The sequence below is a fragment of the Dreissena polymorpha genome, chromosome 4 (genome assembly GCF_020536995.1).
Source record: "Dreissena polymorpha isolate Duluth1 chromosome 4, UMN_Dpol_1.0, whole genome shotgun sequence".
Taxonomy (NCBI): domain Eukaryota; kingdom Metazoa; phylum Mollusca; class Bivalvia; order Myida; family Dreissenidae; genus Dreissena; species Dreissena polymorpha.
In genome coordinates this window covers 121,649,397-121,676,302 of record NC_068358.1, presented here as the reverse complement: position 1 = coordinate 121,676,302, position 26,906 = coordinate 121,649,397, and the positions used below count along the sequence as shown (strand labels likewise).

The 26,906-nt window shown below is 34.1% G+C and overlaps 1 protein-coding gene across 2 annotated transcripts in view; it reads right to left on the bottom strand.

Moving 5' to 3' along the window:
- Nucleotides 1–16,950, bottom strand: part of LOC127880047 (uncharacterized) — a 249,805-nt gene extending 232,855 nt beyond the window's left edge. Inside the window, exon 1 of one of the 2 annotated variants that reach the window (XM_052427275.1) lies at nucleotides 16,531–16,950. In XM_052427275.1, the coding sequence (XP_052283235.1) occupies nucleotides 16,531–16,613 (83 nt within the window). In that variant the 5' untranslated portion in view covers nucleotides 16,614–16,950. Of the gene's footprint in view, nucleotides 1–1,494; nucleotides 1,581–16,530 lie in introns of those variants that run through there. The other variant, XM_052427274.1, reaches the window with a different exon arrangement.
- Between the last annotated feature and the right edge of the window lie 9,956 nt (nucleotides 16,951–26,906).

Below are 26,906 nucleotides of genomic sequence, written 5' to 3'. Positions count from 1 at the left end.
CTTGTAGACTTTACAAATAGGTCATGGTAAAAATATAAGCCATATACATAATTCTCCTCATGCGAAAATGGATTTTATGCCTTATGCAGCCAGCGTAGCTCCAGCATCCGCGCAGTCAGTAGCTTCCGCTTATGAAACCACGAAACCTTGCGTGACTTTAAAGCTCACGGTGCAGATCCTAACAGAATTGAGCGAGTGGGTGGTCTGGGAATGGAATGGTGTTGAAATGGACTGGCGGCATATTACAAAAGACAAATTTTCGCATGAAGTGGTTCTTGTATCATAATTTTACTTACATGAAAGTTCGTTATTAGAGTGTGATAGGCTGTTCGAACGGAGCATACGCTGCAGATGTTGCATGCATATGATACTATCGCAAAGCTCTGTTCTTTATATAGAACGCTTTACATTCTTAATTGTTAATCAGTAATATGCATTTTAAACTTAATTTACATTTACTTGCTGCGTTCTTATATCACCGCTTAAAAAGTTTTAGTACACATTTGAATGAGCTATTTGGACTGTTTGTATTTGGCATAGTTAGAACCACAATTTAATTACTGAAAAGATCCTCGGCTGATATAGCGTAGCCCCGCTATCGGCTACTTCATTGTCGCAATGAAATGCATTGTCTGTCGCATGAATAGCAAACAGCAGAACATGCAGCTGTGCATTCAAGGATTAAAGCGAGCCTATCCAATGAAGAACGAATACGCAGTTCAATGCGCCCATGTGTTCTAATGTTGCAATTGTATTTACAATAACACGAAACGATTGGTTTATACACGAACTAGAAACGGAGCCCTTCTTAATACACGACTGATCAGAGAGCTGGTTCAGTAGTTCTTATCATGTGAACACAATGATACAATTCAACAGGAAATACTTGTAAAAATTTAAAATAATATCAGCTTAAAATAGTATTCGGTAAAGGAACTTGTTCCCAAATTGATGCTTTGAAACTCAAATCAAAAATTCGTTTTTAAGATTGTTCAACGCCTTATCTGGAAAAATACGTTGTTTATTACTTACTTAGCGTATGTCCATGAAATGGTATAGTCGACACTTGATAGCTCATTCGATTTTATATTGGCCGTGCTCTGTGAAAAAGGGGTCTAATACATGTACGTAAAGTGTCGTCCCAGATTAGCCGGTGCAGTCCGCACAGGTTAATCAGGGACGAAACTGTCCGCTTTTATGATATTTTTCGTTTCAAGAAAGTCTCTTCTTAAAAAAATCAACTTTAGGCGGAAAATGTCGTCCCTGATTAGTTTGTGTGGACTGCACGTGGTATTCCGGGACGACATTTTACACACATGCATTAAACCCATTTTCACAGAGCACGGCTCATATATAAATATCGCTGGTTCGAATACTGGCAATGATGTAGCTTATATTAGTATAGACAATGTCGAGTGTTCATCCATAAATTAAAACTACCATAAACAATTCGATAGTAAGCATTATTTTATGGGGATATAATACTGATCTTACCTAAGCATGTGTCGCGATTGCACTGACATGTTTAATGGCAAACGAAAATCCGAAATATCCGTTGAAGAAAATTTATTATCCATCACCAGTATCGCCACAAAAGCTTCTTATCCGACAGAATTCACGAGTGAGTGTTCCATTATAATCCACGGTGCTAAATTTCAGAATTGACACTTTATTACATATTGTAATTGTGACATCAATATGATGTATATCGACGCTGAATGGTAATGATGTTATCAAATGTTGTAAACATTAATGTTTTCTAAAGTTTCAGTATGAACGTGAGCGAGCACCAGTACTCTGTCGTAAATAAGCCCGAGTGTCAACGCTCGAAATTCAGATCAAATCCCACTCGTAGTAGGTAATTCGCAAAAATCTATTTATTATTTCATGTCACTAAATAGTTTAAACATTCCGAGTGTGTGATAAAAATATTTTTGCAAATATTGCATTGCAGGGAATCTTCTATAAGAGAGCTGTGTTTGATGTTTAAACGTTTACAGGTCTCGAGATTTCGATGTAAAGCTAGTCTAGCTTGATACATATGGAGGCGCGATTTAAATGGTGATGGTATTATATTAATATTTTACACGTGGTTACAGCTACGCAAATACATGTACGGTGAAATATAATTGAAATCTGAATTTCCTTACACATGTCAGTAACTTAGTGAATGTCTTTTCGACAGAAAGTTTAAGTGTGTGTTTTTTTAATGAAAATTCGCATATTTACCTCATGAGTATTATAGTTCGTTTCCTGGAAAGAACCAGTATGCCTATCATTGGAGAGATTCTGAGAATGCATGCCGAAAGGGGCTCGAAATAGGACCTTCCAGTCGCTAGTTGGACAGTATTCACATTTTGATATAAAAATATACGAAAGAGAAAATGAGTATTCATTGAAAACAACACACAATGCGTTTCAATGCGGCATCGATATCTGAATGTAAAAAGCATGGAGAAGTATCCTATATTGTTTAAGGTTTTAAAGCGTGATATTTGTATTGGCTACGCGGGTTGAGACAAGTCGTGCATCAATACATTTAAATCTTCCAATTCAGCAAGTGTCTGATATAGACGACTCAGACTTAGAAAGGCGTTCATCCTAGCCTCGGATTAGAAAAAGTATATTATATGTAACCCTTCTTGCCCATTATAAAGAAAATCGCAGTCTGGTCATGTACTACGCTGTCTGCATGCGGCATAAGAACCAGTTTCGCATTACGCGGCTAAAGTATTTTTATTGCTGAACATTACGTCTTGCAAATTCTGTATTCAACTGCCAATAAATAACCCAACCAATTGCTCTTAATCAAGAGCCGAACTGTTTGTCCAAACACATTGAGTAAACATTTATTATTCAACGAGAACGTGGGCCCATCAATATTTCGATGAAGAAAGTACAATAGAATCATAAATGATAAGAGGGGGCACGAAAGGTTAACGTTTTTTTACACATATTAACGATTCAATATTTCCAAATGTAATTGTCACTGAATCGTAAACGTTATGGTTTTGTTTATGAATTAAACAAAATTCTAACAAACGAAAATGTGCTAAAATGTGCTTTAGCACATGTCATATAAAGAGTTTACATTACATATGTGAAAACTATTCATTTATTTATTCCCGCGAGCGGTAGAACAACTTATAGGATGGTGTGTTTTGAAACGTTCTGATGTGTATTGTATCATGAGCATAATAATATAAATACAAATTAAATTTATTTATATTATAAAATGTATGGAAACGGGTCTGTTTAAAGAACATTAAATTGTCAATTGTAACGCCTATATATACAATTAGTTTTGCATTATAATCCACAGAGCTAAATTTATTATGTAATTTTCATCACGCCGACTTAGTTCGCCTCTGCAATTCAAATATATCTCTCAAACACTTAAAATACATTTTAACATATTCTGTTATTTAAGCATAAGCTATTACGAGACCACTCTTGTAAACTTCAAATTCAAGTCTTGGATTTCATACAAAAATTCCTCTAGGAGTAAATTGCAAAATCAAAGAGTTTTTTCTATCACTAAATAGTTCAAACAGTCGAGTGTGTGTTGAAAAATATTGTCTGCCAACATTGCATATCGCAAAAATTCTACTTTATAACGGTGTTTGATATTAAACCGTGTCCGATGTAAAGCTAATGCTGATACCACATGCGGCGCGATTTAAATGAAAATTTTATGAGATAAACATACATATTTCATCGCGACTTTAATACCTTAATACCAGTTTTTTTACCAGTAATATTATTGCAAATTGTTGTTCCAAATAAACAAGAATGACGCAAATATAAATATGCAAAAGATATGACACGGAAGTATGGTTCTTTTAAGCTATTTTAGCGACTTTCATGTAATTTGTTTAATAAAAACACATTTATATGCATATTTAATATTTTATGTACATTGCATATACACAATTTTTGCCGTTTTTCCATTTTAAATAAATGCCATGTTTCAGTAATATATAATAATCATTAAAGATATAATTGAAAAAAAAGTTGCATTATACCATCCTTGCTATGCAAAAGATGCATATCTGTCGAAGAGAATTGATTGTTTTGATGATTTTGATTTCACTTTTTGCTGCATGCCATCACAGCATTTTTTTTCTCGGCTTGACATTTCTACGCGGAAGCGCAACATTTGAGACACATTTAACAATGAATGCTGCACTTTACAGGCAGTCAAGCGCGTATCGTCTGCCTGTTTGATTGGCTGCATTTCAATTGCGCACAGCAGATAAATAAGGTTTTCGGACTGACGCGGCGCATGTTATGACATAAATGTTTGAGGTCTCAAGAGCAATGTCAATTATACCATGGACGAAGCGATGCTTAATTCATCCTTGAATGTACAATCACAACCAACTTGAAAACGTAAGAATTTTATATATTTATAAATTGTGAAATGAAGGAAATTTGAACGCAAATCAATGTTTTATGCCTGTATGGAAAGAACATTTCACCTACGTTAACAACAAAAAGATAGTGTCTAATCTATACACATTGCTGCATTAACAAAAACAATTGACTCGTGTCGAAAAAGTATATACTTTTTAATTCTCCCAAAAAGATGATTTCAATGCCAAGGAGGTGGCTTTTTCATACGTTTTTTAACGCAAAAATGTTAACTCAAATTTATATATAACATGCACACGTTATACATGTTTGAGATTGCAATTATACAAGCGGTGAATGTCTTAACAATTATTATAATCAATAATTCTAACTCGCACTAGTTATCGTAAACGTTATATTCTACCCTTACTATGATCGCTGAAACATCTAAACGCTAGATGCGGATATATTTATATTTAACATTCTATTTGAAATTATTGATAAAAAATTGTGTTTTGTTGTTTGTAGTTTAAATTCATCAATGAAACAAATTTCCCTAACGGTTAAACTCTTTTGAATAAGCTGTCACGTAGCATTTCTATACCCCATATGTTTATAGTGTCATTATGAATTACATGTGTGTGCAATACGCAAAACAAATTACCAGTATTGTGAACAGACTAAATGCACAGGTTTTTATTAAATTTGAACCATTGTCATGTGAACAAGTCTTTTCAGTATCTTTGTCTTCTTGCGAATGATGGCATCAAAAACGACATTTTCATATTCGTTGATCTATTCCAATACTCGCAACAATTTGTGGCACGTTTGGTTCAATACTTTAGATATTGGTTTTTCATTGTTAGTTTAACCTTGTGCACACGTATTCACTTTATGTTTTGTAAATTAATAAATATTTGCATCACATTTTGACTCTGCAAATGTTTATCTCAATTTGCGTCTTGTTGTGTGATACTTTTTGTATTTGCATTAAATTAATGTGAAACGTATAACATATTGTTACTGACAGTTAAAAGGCAAACAGACTTTAATAAATAGAATTCCGCAAATACTTTGTTACTGCTTATACCCCCAGACACGCTGTTGCAAAGCATAATGCACAGGACTTCAAATCCTGGTTAAACTGTCCTTGCTAGGGCCCAGGTGGGTGTTCTCATGATATCACATGTTAAGCCTCGAGAAATCCATGGTAGATCCATATTGCAACTAATATGATCTACTTACATCCCATAACAATTTGTGTTGTGGGTCAATTAAATGAATTTCAACCCAGAAGCGGCTATGTGGTTTCATTCTTAGATCGGTGTGATTAGCATAAGTACAAACAGAACCAGGCTTTTAAAGGTTTTTGTACACTTACATGAACACGATCAATGTAATCAATATGTCTATACAAAAACCCAAGGTTTGAAATATGGTAATCATATAGCCTTTCCGTTCTGTTGGTTAAGATACCGGTATCTTCAGAGTTAAATTCTTAACCAAATTCATATAAAAATAAATCGATATATAAAATTTACAATTGTAATTCCTATAAACTACTAGTTTAACACTTTTCAAAGTATACTTGACGTTAAATATCGATAAACAATGATCCCGTCAGCTTTAATACAAATCATAATATTGCCTTTAAAACAAGCGTTCCCCTGATACCAGAATGCAACAGAACAAGGTGACCGCTCAATTGACATTTTGATATCGCAGCTAATTGAATCAGTTATGGCTTTCAAATAAATTTCCGTTTGTAAATCAATGTCCATAAGAGACCAAGATTGGCGCGTTATGCAACAGAATACGATGACACTCATTGGACAGTGTCAAGTTACATGTTATTGACTGAGTGATGACAACGAATGCGAATTTGTTTTATCGTTGGTCAATACTGCGTGAAGCCTCATTTAAGGACAACTGTTAAATTAACTTTATGCAAAAATACTGAAATGTCTTAGTAGTGTACGAAGTTGTTAATAAAACACCAGCAGTAGCAGAAGTAGTATACATATCAGAAGCAGTTGCAAAGTAGAAGACAGGAGACAATATTTTAATGTGTTTATGGAAGTACGATTGTTTAAGTCACATGTAGTAATAATTGAACACAACTTTACAATGCACAACGCGTCATGTCTTAAGCATTGGCGGATATAACATTATTATGTTATATAAATCATAATGATAAACCGACGTCACACATATTTGGTTTAATATGGCATCATAGTTTACCTCGGAAAAGTACTAGAAAATCTGTTTTTGCAAACAATAAGAACTCTCAACTTACTTGAATAATTATATTTTAAAAATATATTTAAATTATAATATTATAGCCCAACTTATCTTGAATATGATATAATTATATGTAATAATTATGTATATTTGTCATTCACTATAGTACACCCTTCTTCATGTTTAAATTATTGATATAAAAAGTATGCAAATCAGAATGACAAACTCAAATACTTTGCAAATAAGGTAACTCCACACATAAATAGGCGTAATTTACAGTCAAGTTACACCGGTAATTTAAACTAAGGGGTTGATAATGTGATAAATATTTTACAATCTGTATGATTATATCAATTTATTACGTTTACTTAGCTTTGGCACTTTTAAAGGTGTTTTTATTGAAACGTTCGTGTTTTTTTTTCGTTTTAGTGATGATATTTGTGAGGAAACAGTAATATTGAACAAAGCCATTATATGCATCTTTTGACGATTTAAAAACCTGAAAATATAAAGGGTTGCAACGCGAAACTAATTAATAATTTAAAGAGTTTTGTTGTTGTCGTTATATTTTGGGAAACTACCAGGATTGCTTATATAAAGTATAAAATACGTCTGATATTGTATCCGGAAGAATGGTCGGGTGTTCTAAGTTGAAGACTTTTTTCTCCAGGACTCAAGGGTTCAGTGGTTCGAGTCCTGCTGAGGGTTACCTTTTTTCTTTTTTTAATTTTATTCTTGATTTTTTTACTGGAGCTTTTTATATCCAATGTTTACATTTATAAAAAAAGCATTTAATGACAAACTTCAAAACATGCCAAAATCTGCGAAAATGCAAATGATGAGAGGCATGCGATCGCGTTGCTTTAAAATGTTTCTGTAAATTAGTTGCAATGACTGACAAAATGGCGTCCTTTTCGGATTTTTTTCTAGACGCTAGGCATAAATGGGTTAACTGCAACTTGAGGGCCCCATACGAGGCATACATTATAAACATAATGGTCTTTAGTATTCTACAAACGTTTGAAGATAAAATAACAATTGCTTAGAACAATGTTATTTTCAAACTAGAGCACCGCCATCCTAAACGTTTAAACAAAATTATTACAATATTACATTGCATTTAATTTCATATCTATAAACAGTGATGCAATTTGGGTGAACCTGGGCATTCCCATTTGTGCTTGCCATTTTCGGCCCCAAACAGATCCAAAATGGGCATACAAATACACACTCTAATATCCCATATGCGCATGTTTGCTTGGTCAGTTTGTTTCATAAATCATGATGATAAGCAAACATCACACTGATTACATGTTCTAAAATGGCAGCATCGTTATCCAAACACAAGTATTAGACGATCGTTATTTTTGAGTCAGGCAGTTATATCAAATTACTCGTTATTGTCAGTATATCACAGCAATAATTTGCACCGAACATCATAAATACTGCTCATGTATGTCTTATCTCATTAACGGTAAAACACCGTTCGGAATACGCACATTTAATTATTGACAATGGAAAACAGCTATACAAATGTACTTTTCAACAATGGTTTTTCTTTCGAGAACACTTATATATAAACGACATATCTACATGGAATTGTACATTCGACGATTCACCGGTAATTCAAATTGTATCGGGTTTGATAAAACACGTTTTATGAAATAATAATATACAGTCTGACACTGTGGGGATATAATTACGACCTTACCTAGGAATTTGCCACGATACGTCGGTCATGTTCAATTTCTAACGAAAACGGCACTATCCGTTGAAATAAAAAGTATACATCACTTAAATTGTCATACGATTGTTCGACACTTAAGCCTCTCCGACTGTATTAGAAACAGAAAATCACAAATGGGCGTTCAAATACAATCCACAAAGCTATATGAGCCGACATTTTTTATTTTTTTTTATCACGCCGACTTAGTTCGCCTCTGCAATACAATTGATTTCTCAAACATTTGTAATACATGTTTTCAAATCTTAAGCACATTTTGTTATTTAAGCGTAAGCTTTTACGAGACAACTCTTGTAAACTTTAAATGCAAAGCTTAGATTTCATACAAAATTCCTCTAGGAGTAAATTGTGAAATCAAAGTGTTTTTTGTCACTTAATAGTTCAATCAGTCGAGTGTGGATTGAAAAATATGGTTTGCCAACATTGCATATCGCACAAATTCTACTTTACAACGGCGTTTAATGTTAAACCGAGTTCGATAAAAAGCAATTGCTGATACTACATGCGGCGCGATATAAATGAAAAGTGTATTACATAAACATAAATATTTCATCAAGACTTAATACCTTAAGACTATTTTTTTTAAATACTACCTTTATGCTTTATTCTTATATGTCCTTTAAACGGTGTATTCCGTATAGTCAGTCTAATCGCTATAGACGTATTTCACCTGAAGATGATTTTAACCAATACTTATAAAGTACTTTAAAAGTATAAATGATTTCAGTAATATTATTGCAAATTATTGTTTCAATTTAAAAAAATGACGCAAGTATAAATATGCAAAAGATATTACACGGAAGTATGGTTCTTTTAAGCTATTTTAGCGACTTTCGTGTAATTTGTTTAAAAAAAACACACCACATTTTTATGCATATTTAAGATTTTATGTACATTGCATATACACAATTTTTGCAGTTTTTCCATTTTACATAAATGCCATGTTTCAGTAATATATAATAATCAATTGAGATGTAATTAAAAAAAGGTTGCATTATATCATCCTTGCTTTGTAAAGGATGCCAATCTTATAAAAATAAATAATTGTATGCATGATTTTGATTTCACTTGTTTGCTGTATGCCATCACAGCATTTTTTCTCGGCTTGATATTTATACGCGGAAGCGCAACATTGTGTCTAACAATGAATGCTGCACTTCATAGGAAGTCAAGCGCGTGTCGTCTGCCTGTTTGATTGGCTGCATTTCAATTGCACACAGCGGATAAATAAGGTTTTCGGACTGGCGCGGCGCACGTAATGGCAAACATGTTTTAGGCCTCCTGAGCAATGTCAATGATATCACGGACGAAGCGATGCTTAACCCATTTATGCCTAGCGTCTAGAAAAAAAAGGCCTTGGCAAACAGCGAAGACCCAGATGAGACGCCGCATGATGCGGCGTCTCATCTGGGTCTGCGTTGTTTGCTTGGAATTTCTGTAAGAAATATTCTAAATATAGAAATAATTATACTAGACATCCCTTATTTTGTAAATAAATTGATCCAATTTAGAAGGGAGAGTCAACAAGGCATAAATGGGTTAATTCATTCTGAAATGTACAATCACAACCCACTTGAAAACGTAGGACCTTTATAAAGTGTGAAATGAAGGAATTTTTAAAGCAAATCAATGTTTTTTGCCTGTATGGAAAGAACATTTCACCTAATTAAATCGTTAACAACAAAAAGATAGCGCCCAACCTAAACACATTGCTGCATTAGCAAAAACATTTGACTCGTGCCAATAAAGTAGATACTTTTAAATTCTCCCAAAAAGATGATTCCAATCCCAAGGAGGTGGCTTTTTCATACGTTTTTTTAATTAATTTTCAATGTAACAAGGCAAAATAAAACAGATTTCAATGAAAGTCCGTAAATACTTGGTCACTTCTTATACCCGCATACACGCTGTTACAAACCATAATTCATATGAATTCAAATCCTGATTAAACTTTCTTAGCCAGGGCCCAGGTGGGAATTCTCATGATATCGCATTTAAAGCCTGGACGATTCTATAGAATGCAGCCACGGCAGCTGCTGGGTTCACATTCATTTAATTGACCCACAGCAGAAAGTGTTATCACGTGTAAGTAGATCATACGAGTTTCAAATTGGATCTACCATGGTGCAAGTGATTCTTAGCATAAGCACAAACAGAACCAGGCCTATACAAGGTTTTGTACACGGACATGAACACGCTCAACGCAATCAATATCATGGTCTCAACAACCATCAGTTTGAAATATGGTTATCATATAGCCTTTCCGTTCTTTCGGTTAAGATACCGGTATCTTAAAATTTAAAGTCCAAACCAAATTTATATAAAAAATAAATCGAGATATAAAATTGAACATTCCAATTCCATTAATCTACTAGTTTAACACTTTTCAAAGTATACTTGACGTTCAATATCGATAAAAAATGATCCCGCCAGCTTTAATACAAATCATAATATTGCCTTTACCACCAGCGTCCCCCTGATACCAGAATGTCGCGTTATGCAACAGAACACGGTGACCGCTCAATAGAGAGTGTAATATCACAGCTAATTGACTCAACGATGGCTTTCATATAAATTTCCCTTTGTAAATCAATGTCCGTATGAGACCAAGATTGGCACGTTATGCAACAGAATACGGTGACCGCTTCATTGACTCGGTGATGACAACGCATACGATTTTGTTTTACCATTGGTCAATATTGCTTGAAGCAATAGTTAAGGACAACTGTTTACTTTGCTTTATAAAATATATACTGAAATATAGGAGTAGTAGCCGAAGTTGTTAGTAAAGCACCAGCAGTAGCAGAAGTAGTACACACATCAGAAGCTGATGCAAAGTAGATGTAGTATAGGAGACAGGAATTAGTATATGAGACAAGAAGAAGTATAGGTCACATAACCCCAAACCGGAACTCCTGTTTGCAGGGTTACATGCAGTCAACTTGATGCTTAGCACACATTGTTCAGTGCATGCTGCCTAGGATTTGTAAAATGCATTGCAAATGGTACGTTTTGGTATCAATTTGAAGGTATATTTGTAAGCAATAAGAAAAATAGCCATTTTTGTGCTCAACTTTTTCTGTTGATGGTTCCCGGCTTTGAAAGTAGGTCATAATATTTGAGCCCAAAATGGTCGCCTCCACATGTGTCAAACTGGTGTGCCTATTCTAAGGTAAATATTTTGAGTTACAACACATATAATTTGATGACATGCATTTTTTTTCAAAAGATTATGCATTTATCTTTCCAATGATGATATAGTGTTGTGAAACGCTTGGTCATGGTAAAATTGATATCGAACTTCAACTATTTTATATGTAATATAGAAGGAAATTAATTGCGCATGCGTAACCTATAGCAGACAGGATGTAGCATAGAAGAAAGTAATAGCAACATTCCTAATATTTGCATGTGTTTATGGAAGTACATATTTTAGTCACATGTAGTTATAGTTGAACATAGCTATACAAAGCACAACGCGTTATGTCTTAAGCATGGGCGAATATTACAATATTTTGTTATATAAATCATAATGATAAGCCGGCGTCACACATATTTGGTTTAATATGACATTATAGTTTACTTTAGTACCTAGGAAAAATATTAGAAAAGCGGTATTTGCAAACAATAAGAACTCTCAACTTTCTTGAATAATTATATTTAAAAAATATATTTAAATTATAATATTATAGCCCAACTTATCTTAAATATGATATAATAATATATGTAATTATTATGTATCTATGTCATATACTATAGTACACCCTTCTTCAGGTTAAATTATTGATATACAAAGTATGCAAATCATTATGACAAACTCAAATAGTTTGCAAATAATGTAACTCCACACATAAGAAGGCTTAATTTACAACCACGTTACACCGGTAATTTAAACTAACGTGGGAGCAGTTGTCTAATGGTAGGTCAATGGCTTAGGGATCGAGAGGTCCCGGGTTCGAATCCCACCCTGACCGCTGGAATTTCCTTGAGCAAGAAATTTATCCCACAACTGCTCCTCTCCACCCAGGTGTATAAATGGGTACCTGTGAGAGAAATAAGCCAATGTGCCGTGGCTGCATACTGCGCCAAGATGTTAACGGACGACTTATGACCCAGTGATCAGGGAAAAACTGTAAAGCGCCTTTGAACGCACATCTCGAGTATGAAAAGGGCGCTATACAAATAATGTATAAAAAAAAAACAAAAAAAAACAAACTAAGGGGTTTGATAATGTTATAAATATTTTACAATCTGTATGATTATATAAATTTATAACTTTTACTTTGCTTTGACACTTTTAAAGGTGTTTTTTATCGAAACGTGTGTAATATATTCCCGAATGTCACATTTTAAAAACAAGAAATATCTTTATAAAAAAGATATACGGCGTTGATTGTGGTTGGAGTTGGTGAAAGGTAAAGAGTTCAATGAATGAGATCAAAGATAGCGAATGTCTTTTTCTGTGCAGTTCTTAGCTGCATCACACGCAGTACGGGATGTTACGCGGAGTTTTCGCGACTTATTTTACATTATTACATTTTGCTGGTCATAAACCTATAGATACAAACAGAAAACAAAAATAAGTATTGAAGTGAAATTAAAACATATGAGTTAACCGGCCACACCCGAAGTATCCGTACATATTTTAAATATTTATACGGGCGTTCTTCGAAAAAAATGTTTTAGTGGTTTGTCGGGCATTGCTATTTGATTCGATTATTAACAGTTTCGAGAATCATCGCTCTCATGCTTGTTAAATTAATCAAAAATAATATTTATTATGGTATTGTTGAAAACACATTAAGAATCTATTATTGACATACCATAATTATATCGCTGAATATCTTCATTTAACATATTTCTGGTCTCAAGAAAATTCCAGTTCACCTAGTTCACGCGATAGCGTCTATATTATATCACGATTATTTTACTGGCCGCGAACTTACCCTGATACCTTGCGGGTTAGAATGCAATTCATTAAAGAGAGGCCACGATTCCACTGCTGGAACGACGGCTTGTTTAAAACTTTATACTTTTACATGTTTAATGTTAAATTTCGAAAGCAATTTAAAATGATTTGGCAAAAACGAAAATCAGCATAGGGAAAAACGATACTTTTACGAACTTAAATATGCTAGTACATAGACAGGAATATGGAAGTAATTACTAAATATGAGATCATAGCCTTTAAGTACAAACGCTCTAGCGCTGGCAATCCTCTGAAAAGAAAAGGTGCACGCACAAACTGTATTGATGTCAAGAGTTGAGTGTAAAACTGTTCTATCTATCTAGCCTTTTCAGTAGAGATAAAATTGTTTCATGCTGAACACGCAGTAAAACAGTGTTACAAAGACGCGGACATGTTTCCAATGTTCTGGTGGTATGCTCAAATCTGCCGATGGTATAAATGAAGTGTATTCATTCGTGTCTAGCCGCGGGAAATTTTATTTGAATTTTATTGGACACTTACAAAGGTCAGGTAAGGTCAAAAGTGACGTTAAACAGCTACGCCGAATAAACAATTATTAATTAGTTTGGAACGTTTTACGACTTCGTTTTGGAAATAAATGTTTATCCCGTAAGCAACGTTGAGTTACCCTTTAACCTTGAGACAGAGCAGACCATTGATCCAGAAGTCATGGGTTTGAACTTCGATTTTTGGCCTTGTTCATGCCTGATTAGGGGCATGCGTTAACGTGGCTTTAAAATGTTTCTGTGAGTTATTTGCCATTGACTGACAAAATGGCGTAATTTGGGGATTTTTTTTAAAGAGGACGACTTATATTTTAACCCTGTCAGCCACTTTATATTCATATTTCTTTATAATTGTATCGCCTATTCGACTAAACGATGTTTGTGCTTCCTTTGTGTTTTTTCTAGATCTTAGACGTCGGAAGAAAATAATTATTGAAGAAAACACTTTCACCAGCCTGTTGCATACTTAGTTGATATTGGATGTTCATACGTAATTTACTTTTATAATAAAGTTGTGTTGCATGTGTAAAGAAAAATATGACAATATTACGATTCTTTATTTTCATCATTATGTTAAATAAACACTTCATTTTTTTTAAAGCTTTTAGCTGTTCTTTAGCTGGAGCATAAATGCATAACCTATTTGAATATGATATCTATATTGATTGCACATAAATATTATGAATGACCTTCATGGCAATCGTCTTTGCTGAACTATTTTATTCAATCTTTGAGAAAAAAAAGACGACGAATAAATAATTATAATTAAACAACGTCAGGATTCTATAGTAGAGTAGTTTTGGTTATATTTTACTGTATATAAGCATACATATTTGGTATGATGCGAGCGCTAACGATATTTCAACATCGAATTTATCTAAGGGCGCGTAAATAAACAACTGAATAGTGAAAGGTGTCGTGATTAAATGTGTCCTCACGCTAATATTTATTTCCAAACATGAACTATTTATTAAGGCCCCTTTAGCACAATAATGCACGTATGAAACGTTCTACCAGACGAATAAATCTCGGAATATGCAATAAGTTTCATCTATTAAACATGATGTATCTGTTAATTATAGATTCTCACTAACAAATCAAGTAAGAGATGCATGTGAAAATACTCGCTGTTTCGTAAAATATTGTGTAAAAGTAACCTTCAAACGTGTGTCTAAATATCTATATTTAAGATCAAACCGTGATATTCTCCTTGTTTGTAGACATTACAAATAGTTCATGGTCAAATAATATAACCCATATACATAATGCTCGTCATGCGAAAATGGGTTTTGTGCCTTATGCAGCCAGCGTAGCTCCAGCATCCGCGCAGTCAGTAGCTTCCGCTTATGAGACCACGAAACCTTGCGTGACTTTAAAGCTCACGGTGCATATCCAAACAAAAATGCGCGATTGGCTGGTCTGGGAATGGGCTACTGTTGAAATCGTCTGCCGGCATATGGCATAAGACACATTTTCACATGAAGTGGTTCTTGCAACATAATACTTGAGTTCGATATCAGAGTGTGATTGGCTGTTCAAACGGGGCATACGCTGCAAATATGGTATGCATATGACTATCTCAAAGCTCTGTTCTTTCTATGGAACGCTTAACGTGAAAATGTGGGAATGCATCCTTATTTGTTAATCAGTAATATGCATTTTAAACTTAATTTACATTTACTTGCTGCGTTCTTATATCACCGCTTAAAAAGTTTTAGTACACATTTGAATGAGCTATTTGGACTGTTTGTTTTTGGCATAGTTAGTACCACAATTTAATAACTGAAAAGATCCTCGGCTGATATAGCATAGCCCCGCTATCGGTTACTTCATTGTCGCAATGAAATGCATTGTCTGTCGCATGAATAGCAAACAGCAGAACATGCAGCTGTGCATTCAATGATTAATAGCGAGCCTATCTAGTGAAGAACGAATACGCAGTTCAATGCACCCATGTGTTCTAATGTTGCAATTGTATTTACAATAACACGAAACGATTGGTTTATACACGAACTAGAAACGGAGCCCTTCTTAATACACGAGTGATCAGAGAGCTGGTTCAGTATTTCTAATCATGTGAACACAATGATACAATTCAACAGGAAATACTTGTCAAAATTTAAAATAAAAATCAGCTTAAAATAGTATTCGGTAAAGGAACTTGTTCCCAAATTGATGCTTTGAAACTCAAATCAAAAATTCGTTTTTAAGATTGTTCAACGCCTTATCTTGAAAAATACGTTGTTTATTACTTACTTAGCGTATGACCATGAAATGATATGGTCGACTCGATAGCTCATTCGATTTTATATTGGCCGTGCTCTGTGAAAAAGGGGTCTAATACATGTGCGTTAAGTGTCGTCCCTGATTAGCCGGTGCAGTCTGCACAGGTTAATCAGGGACGAAACTGTCCGCTTTTATGATATTTTTCGTTTCAAGAAAGTCTCTTCTTAGAAAAAATCAAGTTTAGGCGGAAAGTGTCGTCCCTGATTAGTTTGTGTGGACTTCACATGGTATTCCGGGACGACATTTTACACACGTGCATTAAACCCATTTTCACAGAGCACGGCTCATATATAAATATCGCTGGTTCGAATACCGGCAATGATGTAGCTTATAATAGTATAGACAATGTCGAGTGTTCATCCATAACTTAAAACTACCATTAACAATTCGATAGTAAGCATTATTTTATGGGGATATAATACTGATCTTACCTAAGCATTTGTCGCGATTGCACTGGCATGTTTAATGGCAAACGAAAATCCGAAATATCCGTTGAAGGAAATTTATTATCCATCACCAGTATCGTCACAAAAGCTTCTTATCCGACAGAATTCACGAGTGAGTGTTCCATTATAATCCACGGTGCTAAATTTCAGAGTTGACACTTTATTACATATTGTAATTGTGACATCAATATGATGTATATCGACGCTGAATGGTAATGATGTTATCAAATGTTGTAAACATTTATATTTTCTAAAGTTTCAGTATGAACGTGAGCGAGCGCCTGTGCTCTGTCGTAAATAAGTCCGAGTGTCAACGCTCGAAATTCAGATCAAATCCCACTCGTTGTAAGTAATTCGCAAAAATCTATTTATTATTTCATGTCACTAAATAGTTTAAACAGTCCGAGTGTGTGATAATATTTTTGCCAATATTGCATTGCAGGGAATCTTCTATATGAGAAATGTGTTTGATGTTAAACGTTAACAGGTCTCGAGATTTCGATGTAAAGCTAGCCTAGCTTGATATCAAAGGAGGCGCGATTTAAATGGAGATGGTATTATATAAATAAATATTTTACAAGTTGTTACAACGACGCAAATAGGTTTGAAACATAATTTAAGTCAGAATTTCATCACACATTTCAGTAAATTAGTGAATGTCTTTTTCACAGAGAAAGTTTATGTGTGTGTTTTTAATGAAAATTCGCATATTCATGTATGTGTTTAGTTTAAACTTATTTATTTTAGCTTGATTGAACCGAAAGCCTTGTGCTTATAGATTAACTCTAAAGTTCGTTTCCTCGAAAGAATCAGTATGCCTACTTGGTATGATTGGAAAGATCTTGAGAATGCACGACGAAAGGCGATCGACATAGGGACCTTCCAGTCGCTAGTTGGACAGTATTCACATTTTGATGTAAACATAGACGGAAGAGAAAATAATTATATAATTGAATATAACACACAATACGTTTCAATGCGACATCGATATCTAACTGTAATTAGCATTGAGACGTATCATATATTGTTTAGAAGCCCATAAACCCTGACAATCAACGAATATTTTGTACAATATTTCGAAAAAATAAGAAAACATCAAAATCCATGTTCCTTATAGCAATTGCCAAAGTTTCAAAGCTAGATGTGGTCGGGCAACATAGATTTAAAGAGATACAAAATTTTATTTTTGTTTGTTTTGCGGATCATTTTATTAAACTCGTGCTCATGTACTAAGTTAGTGTTCGTGTGTCGTATGAAAAGATATCGATGCGGGAAATTAAAATGGAATGAAGTGCTCCACGCAATAAAAACGAGAAATTTGTATCTCTTTAAATGTATGTTAACATACCACATCTAGCGTTGAAATTTTGGCCAAACGTGTGTTAAAACGTGATACTTCCATTAACATCGCAGGTGGAGAAGAGTCGTGCATCATTACATTTTAATATTTCAATTCATCAAGTTTCTGAAATAGATGACTCCACCGTTGAAAGGCGTTGATCCTAGCCTCGGATAGTATAATCTATTATTAGAAAAAGTATATTATATGTAACCCTTCTTGCACATTATAAGAGAAATCGCAGTTTGGTACTACGCTGTCTGCATGCGGCATAAGAACCAGTTTCGCCTTACGTGGCTAAATAATTTTATTGCTGAACATTACGTCTTGCAAATTCTGTATTCAATTGCCAATAAATTATCCAACCCAAGAGCCGAACTGTTTGTTTAAAAATATTGAGTAAACATTTGATTATTCAACGAGAACGTGGGCCCATCAATATCTCGATGAAGAAAGTAGAATAGAATCATAAATGATAAGAGCGAGCAACATTTCTAAATTGTATTGCCACTGATTCGTAACCTAATGTTTCAGTGTATGAACTAAATGATGTTTTATAACAAACGAAAATCTGCGAAAAAGTGCTTAAGCAAATATGTTATAAAGATTTAGCATTACGTATTTTAATTCTATTCTTTTATTTATTCTCACTAGCGGTAAAACAACTAATGGGGTGGTGTGTTTTGAAATGTTCTGATGTTTTTTTTATCATTCACATGAACATAATTATATAAATAGAAATTAAATTCATTCATATGATAAAATTTATGGAAACGGGTCTGTTCATAGGTCATTAACTTGTCAATTGTGACGCCTGTGATTATATGTGTCTTGTTCTGAGAAAACTGGGCATAATGTATGTGCGTAAAGTGTCGTCCCATATTAGCCTGTGCAGTCCGCACAGGCTAATCATGGACAACACTTTTCGCTTAAACCAGATTTTCGGTAAAAAGGGACTTCCTTTTAACGAAAAATACCATTAAAGCGGAAAGTGTCGTCCCTGATCAGCCTGTACGGACTGCACAGGCTAATCTGGGACGACACTTTACGCACATGCATTATGCCCAATTTTCTCAGAACAAGACACATTTACAGTTTTTGAATGCTATCATGCGTTATTATTTTAAAATGTGGGTACTTAAATGCAACTTGAGGGCCCCATACGAGGCATACATTATAAAAATTATGATCTTTAGTGTTCTACAAACCTTTGAATATAAAACACCAATTGCTTAGAACAATGCTATCTTCAAACCAGAGCACCGCCATTCTTAACGTTTATACAAAATTATTACATTTCATTTCATATTTATAAAGAGTGATGCACTTTGGGTGAACCTGGGCATTCCCTTTGGTGCTTGCCGTTTTCGGCTCCAAAGAGATCCAAAATGGGCATACCCATATACAGTCTAATATCCCATATGGGACATATATGCGCATGTTTGTTTGGTCAGTTTGTTTCATAAATCATGATGATAAGCAAACAGCACATTGATTACATGTTCTATCAAAGCGCTGAAGGCACTGAATTTGTTCGCTATTGCATAATCTTAGAAGCAACTCAGTTTTCAAACGTATGTTATAGCTTTTTATATCGCAAGTTTGAAATGAACACAACCCATTCAAATTTTAAAGAGTGTGTCTTAAAGCACATGTCGAGATGTGTGTTGATTGTTTATCCTCATATTTATGTTATAGAGAAATCTTAGACAAAATAACAACAATATGTCTTCTTTTCACAATTGGTCGCTGCACTGGCTACCATCTTAAGAATTGTGGTTGCCTTACTAAAGAATAACAAGCCTATAATCATGTACATGTTGTGATATGTGTATACAATACTTTATCTATTTTCTTTAAATTATTGAGAAACAATTTTGCCCACATGACAGACTCTTAATGCAGCATTAAGCCCCGTTTTCCATGAAAGCAGCCAATATGTACAGATTTCAATGATAAACTTACCAATGTCATCGCACAAGCTGTTATAAACACTAGACTGGCCAATATGTCCAACAATCTCCTATTGTTTACATAATTACAGGCTGTCGTCTGCTGCCGTGTACCAGTTAAGTATAAACAGAAACGCATTTGTCGTCTGCTAAATTTGACTGGAGTTATCCACACAGGCAGTCATGGGTTACGGGCCCTACCGTACCTAAGGCATACTGATTTGCAAAATTGCGTCTGCATTATTTGTGAGCTTTTTTTTTCTTTTTCAAAAAAAAAAAGCTTTGCTCACAAATAAAAATGGCATCGCTATCCAACCACAAGTATTAGACGAGCGTTTTTTTTTAGTCAGGCATTAATATCAAATTGCTCGTTATTGTCAGTATATCGCAGTAAGGATTTGCACCGAACATCATAAATACTGCTAATGTATGTCTCATCTCATTAATGGTAAAACACTATTGATAAAAAATATTAAAATAACACATACAATGGAAAAAAGCTATACAAATGTACTTTTCAACTTCATGTATGTTTATTCTTTCGAGAACACTAATATATAAACAAAATAATTATCTGCAAGGAATTGTACACTCGACGATTCACCGGTAATTCAAATTGTATAGGGTTTGATGAAACACGTTTTATGAAATAATAATATACAGCCTGACACTGTGGGGGATATAATTTCGACCTTACCTAGGAATGTGCCGCGATAAGTCGGTCATGATATAATTACGACCTTACCTAGGAATGAGTCGCGATAAGTCGGTCATGATATAATTACGACCTTACCTAGGAATGCCGCGATAAGTCGGTCATGTTCAATTTCAAACGAAAACCCACACTATCCGTTGTAATAAAAGTATTCATCACTAAAATCGCCATTCGATTGTACGACACTTACAGCTTCTCCGACAGTATTCGTGACAGAAATCACAAATTAGTGTTCCATTATAATCCACAGAGCTAAATGAGCCGACAATTTATTATTTAATTTGTATCACGCCGTCTTAGTTCGCCTCTGCAGTTCAATTGATTTCTTAAACGTGTTTTCCAATCTTTAGCACATTTTGTCATTTAACCCATTTATGTCTAGCGTCTAGAAAAAAAAGCTTTGGCAAACAGCGAAGACCCAGATGAGACGCCGCATGATGCGGCGTCTTACCACGGTCTGCGCTGTTTGCTTAAAATAATTTATGTGAGAAATATTTTAAATTTAGAAATAAGTTTACTAGAAATCACTATTTTTGGAAATGAATTGATCCAATTTCGCAGGATGGGAGAGTCCACTAGGCATAAATGGGTTAAATTTTGAATATTTAAAAATTTTCTTAGATGAAAAATTGGGTAATCGAGAGTTCAAATTAGAATATATATCGCCTATGGAAGTTCTTACATTAATTGATAAACTTAATCCTAATAAAAGTAGTGGCTTAGACAGAATAGGACCTAATATCCTTAAACTTTGCAAAGATTATATCGTACCACCTCTTACGACATTAATAAATACTTCAATTTCAACTGGAATCTTTCCAGACTTACTTAGATTAGCAAGTGTCGTACCTCTCCATAAAGGAGGAGATAAACATGATCCAAATAATGTTAGACCTATCTCTTTATTACCTACAATTTCTAAAATAATTGAAAGACATGTAGCCATTCAATTAAATATATATTTAAAAGAAACCTGTATACTAAATGAACACCAATCGGGTTTTTGACAAAACCACTCATGCCAAACTGCTTTAATCAGACTCGTTGATTCATGGTTAAATTGTATGGACGATGGTTATATGATAGGAACTGTTTTTGTAGATTTCAAAAAAGCATTCGACTTAGTAGACCACACTATTCTTCTGCACAAGTTGAAACTATATCATTTTTCGGATTCGTCTTTGAAGTTTTTTTTAATCATATCTACAAAACCGTTTGCAACTAATTCGGGCAGATGGAGTAACATCAGACACCTGCATGATAAGTTCCGGTGTACCACAAGGCTCCATAGGACCTGTGTTATTTTTACTTTACGTGAATGATCTACCCTTAAAACTAACATCAGAATCTGACATGTATGCTGATGATGTAACAATCCACTGTAAAGGGAATAATATAACTATGATAAATTGCACACTTCAAGACGACTTACTAAGGTCACAAAATTGGTGTATGATAAATAATATGGCAGTCAACCCAGATAAAACTACTTGCATGACTATAGGATCACGCCAAAAACTTAAACATTCAGAAGATCTAAATTTGTTTGTAAATAACTCAAAAATAAAACATGTTGCAACCCAAAAACTTTTAGGTATCCATATTGATAAACATTTAAATTGGAAGGCCCATGTTGATATAACTTGTTCAAAACTTGTATCGAAATTATCACTGTTCAGGCGAATACAATATTTTCTAACACCTGAGATGAAAATTATGTTCTATAATTCGTATGTAACACCAATTATTGATTATGGATGTGTCACATGGCAAAATGCAAGTACTAGAGACATAAACAGAATATCAAAACTGCAAAGAAGGTTTTTAAGAGTAATATTACGTAATGACTTAAATATAAATTATTATGATTTATCACAAAAAATACAATGGCTATCGTTTGAAAACAGATGTAAATATTTCATAGGTATAATTATTTACAAATCTCTTCATAATTTAACGCCCACATATATTGACGACTTGATAAAACTGGTGAAAAACAATAATTACAATTTAAGATCGATATCAAACAATGATTTGACGCATAAAACACCTCACTAAAACCTTTAAAAAAAGTCGTTTAGTTACTCTGGTATGGAAATATGGAACCACATACCGGTTAGTATTCGCCAATCTCTCACTCTCACCACTTTCAAACATAGGCTTAAGAAATATTTCCTCTTTGAGGCGCAAAATGAGTCTCACGCGTAGTAACATTTTTCTGTTTTCCTCTTATTCAAAAGTCAAATACTCCTCCATAAGTGTCGTAATGATTACTGTAGATTTAAATTCTGCAAACAAATAAACATATTGCTTTTTCAAACTATTTATATAGCAAGGAGGTGCAGGCTATTCTTCATAACAGTTGGGTAATTTCATATCCTATTGTGAACAACACTGGTCATGAATATTGTTTTCTGTAATTATAATATTTGTGTACATCAGCCGCTTCTATCAATCGTTAACTATTTCAAGAATTATGTATTCCACGTTTTTAAACTCTGACTTTGTACAATAATGTACGCGGCTGTTTTGTTTACTTTTTGTTATTGTTATTGGTCGTGTTAATTAAGATATGGTAATTGTATAAGTGTGTGTGTGTGTGTGTGTGTGTATAGGTGTGTGCGTGCGCGCGTGTGTGTGTGTGCGTGCGTGCGTTAGAGTGTGTGCATATGGGAAAATGTAATCAACAATACATTTATATTCTTAAATACTTTCTGTTTATAAATATTTGTTCCTTGAGACCATTTCAATATCGGAAGAGAAATTAATAATATAAGAGAAGTCATATAATATATTTGCTTTTTATGACACTTCTATTACACTGTTACAGTACTCTTATGTCCGTCAAAGTCTACATGTTTGCATTATACTGTAGAATGCATTATACATACCATAGTTGTTTGAAGGCCTCATTGAAAATAAGATTGCCATTGTTAAACTGTCTGCATGACTTTGTATCAATGTGTTGTCTTAATGAGTTACCTTCGAAAAATAAAGAGATTATTATTATTATATTATTATTATTATTATAAGCGTAAGCTATTACGCAACTTCTCTTGTACACTTCAAATTCAAGGCTTGAAATTCATACCAAATTCCGCTAGGAGTAAATTGCAAAATCAAAGTGTTTTTTTTCTGTCACAAAATAGTTCAAACAGTCAAGTGTGGATTGAAAAATATGGTCTGCCAACATTGCATATCGCAAAAATTCTACTTTTATAACGGAGTTTGATATTCAACCGTTGTCGATAGAAAGCTATTGCTGATACCACACGCGGCGCGAGTTAATTGAAAATTGTATTAGATAAACATAAATATTTCCTCACTACTTTAATAGCTTAAAATTAAAAAAAATCCCAATAAAAAACTAGCTGATTGTCGACTGTCTGTCTAATGTGAATCATAGCAAACATTCACTTTTCATTGTATATAAGTATACTCGTATGCACGGCGTACCAAATAACTATTTAAAGGGGACACTATACACGTTCGTATTAGTTTAGAAACTTTTTTAGGAATGATTATTGAACTTTTATATATGGTAAGAACATAATTTTTTTCAGTTTCTAGCAAAATTGGAACATACATTTAGTTTACCATTAAAGCGATTGATACATGTATTTCATACAACATCACATGTATTATAAACTGCTTAAATTATATGAAATAGGAGTAATATTCCAACTTTCAATAGCTTACAAGTGGTAAATAAATGGAGATTTAGAACAAATTATTCGGATTTTAACACTTACTAGTTTAAGACATGGCCCTGTACGGCTGCTGTAACACCCAAAGTGTGTGGCGAGTGAGACTGGCGCCGATCCATAAATAAACTGACTGTTATCAGTAACGAGGGGACACGAACGTTCAAAGGGATTTTTATGCATATTGACGGATTTATCAATACGTGCACTTCATGTTTTTATGTTACAAATTAAATAACTTTTTTATTACACGGAAATATTCGAGAACTTAATAGATAAATAATTATTTTAGGGAGTGTACACAATTTTCATGAACAAACCTCATTATTGTTTTCGTTAAAAGCGATGACAAAATTATTGTTTAGCTTTTTCACACGTGCTTATCATCGTCTGCTGATAGTTCAAGATGCGGTATCAACCTCCGCGCAGAGATTAGACTGGAACAAGCAAAGATATTGCGAGGAACGACAACTTTGCGAGGAGATTGAATGCGGTACAATATACTTTGAGTCGTATTCTGAGAAAACTGGGCATAATACATGTGCTTAAAGTGTCGTCCCAGATTAGCTTGTGCAGTCCGCACAGGCTAATCAGGGAAACTTTCCGCCTAAATTAGATTTTTGCTAAGAAGGGACTTCATTTTAACGAAAAGTGTCATAAAAGCGGAAAGTGTCGTCCCTGATCGGACTGCACAGGCTAATCTGGGACGATACTTCACGCACATGCATTATGCCCAGTTTTCTCAGAACACGACTCATGTAAATAAGTCGCACTTTGGAAAAACCTGGCTTAATGCATGTGCGTGTAGTATCGTCCAAGATTAGCCTGTGCAGTCCGAAACGGCCTTTCTTGGACGATACACTCCGCCTAGAGTTTATTCACGTTAAAAGATCATTTCATTGCACGAAAATGTTCACAGACGCGGAAAGTGTCGTCCCTTATTAGCTTGTGCGGACTGCACATGCTAATGTTTGGCATTACTTTACGCCAATGTATTAAGCCCGGTTTCCACAAAGCGGCACTCAATTATATTGGTGTTAACGTCGGTTGGATAACAGATTCTGCTGTGAAGTCCGGTCAATAATGTCGAGTAATACACAAACTTCAAGGCGTGTAAGGTGTCACTTTCTCTGATAATGTTGATTAACGAGCCACGATAATTCGTACTGATAGAGGCGGAACAAACTTTTCGTTTGTGTTCTGGAAGTACGTGCGGTTCCTGAATGTGAAGATTATAGCTAATTCGGGGAAATATTGCTATTTGGATTTACCTCATTACAAATTCTACAGCAAGGAAACATGATTCACTAAAGTTGGGATATTTATAACAAAGATAGATAATTATTCAAGTTTTCCAGCCTTTAAAATAAACTATATCTTTTCTCTATTTAACGAAATTTCAATTTCAACTTATTTTAACTTTATTCCAATTTGATCAGTCTAAACGAGGTGTCAACGAATGTAATAAACCACATACTGATAGATAAACTAAACCAGCTGACGGTTTCGTCTCAATAGCAAAATTTAATATTTTACTCTAATTTTTAAGCACACGCCTAAAATATCACTATGTTACGTACAAAATAAATCATGTCATTATCTGTTATCTTAATATCAATTCAAAAGCTGTCGACTTCAATCTATCAAAGGACGGGATAATTAAAAAATGCGTGCACCATCATTTATAACAGGTGCTTGCAAAGCCTCTAATATGAATTTAATCTAGGGTTGATTTATCCATGTTTGCAATCTGAAATTCGTTCTGGGAAATCTGTGCTTAATGCATGTGCGTAAAGTGTCGTCCCAGATTAGACTGTGCAGTGCATACAGGTTAATCGAGGACATCACTGTCCGCTCTTATGGATTTTTTGTACTTAGAGAAGTTTTTTTCCGAACAATATAAACACTTTTTACGTCAATAGGTATGTGAGGGTCGAGGTCATTCCACGCAATGCCTATCAGAGTTTACAAGTTACATATGCATAGTATAATACATTTTATACACTCCATAATCAAAAGCTTTCAACCTACAATATAAACAATAATTGTTTAAGAGACAGTCAATAATACAATACTTCTTATGTCCCATATCACAACTAACAGCTATTGGAAAAGAGGTAACAATAGTTTCCATTCTTTTCTTTTGCACGAGACATTAAATCATGGCAATGTAATAACAGGTACGATTTTGCAGCTTTAAGAGTGGGTCTAGTTTTGTTCATTTTACAATTATAAATATTTGTTTATCAAAACAAATATTAAGTTGAAAGTCCTAGTCGTGTTTTCATGTCCCAGTATAAAGGAAGGCCTATTTAGAAGGTTAGAAAGATGATAACATCCTGAAAAAAAATATGTTATTTAATTTATGTTGAATAGCTTCACATTCAGTTCACAAAAAGTACAGTTGGCTGAAGTGACATATCCAATCACAAATAAAAAAGAGTTTGTACCTATGATTCTATGTAAAATTCTATATTGAAACAATTGTAAATTGGTTTCCCGTGTAATACGACAGGGCTTTTATAAAATATGTCGCCATTATTTTATTCCAATAAAATTTAAAATGTTCAACCAGTTATCTATACACTCTGGCGAAGACATTTCATGGAAATTATGTTCATACATAGGTGTTGTACCTTTTGCGTTTACCA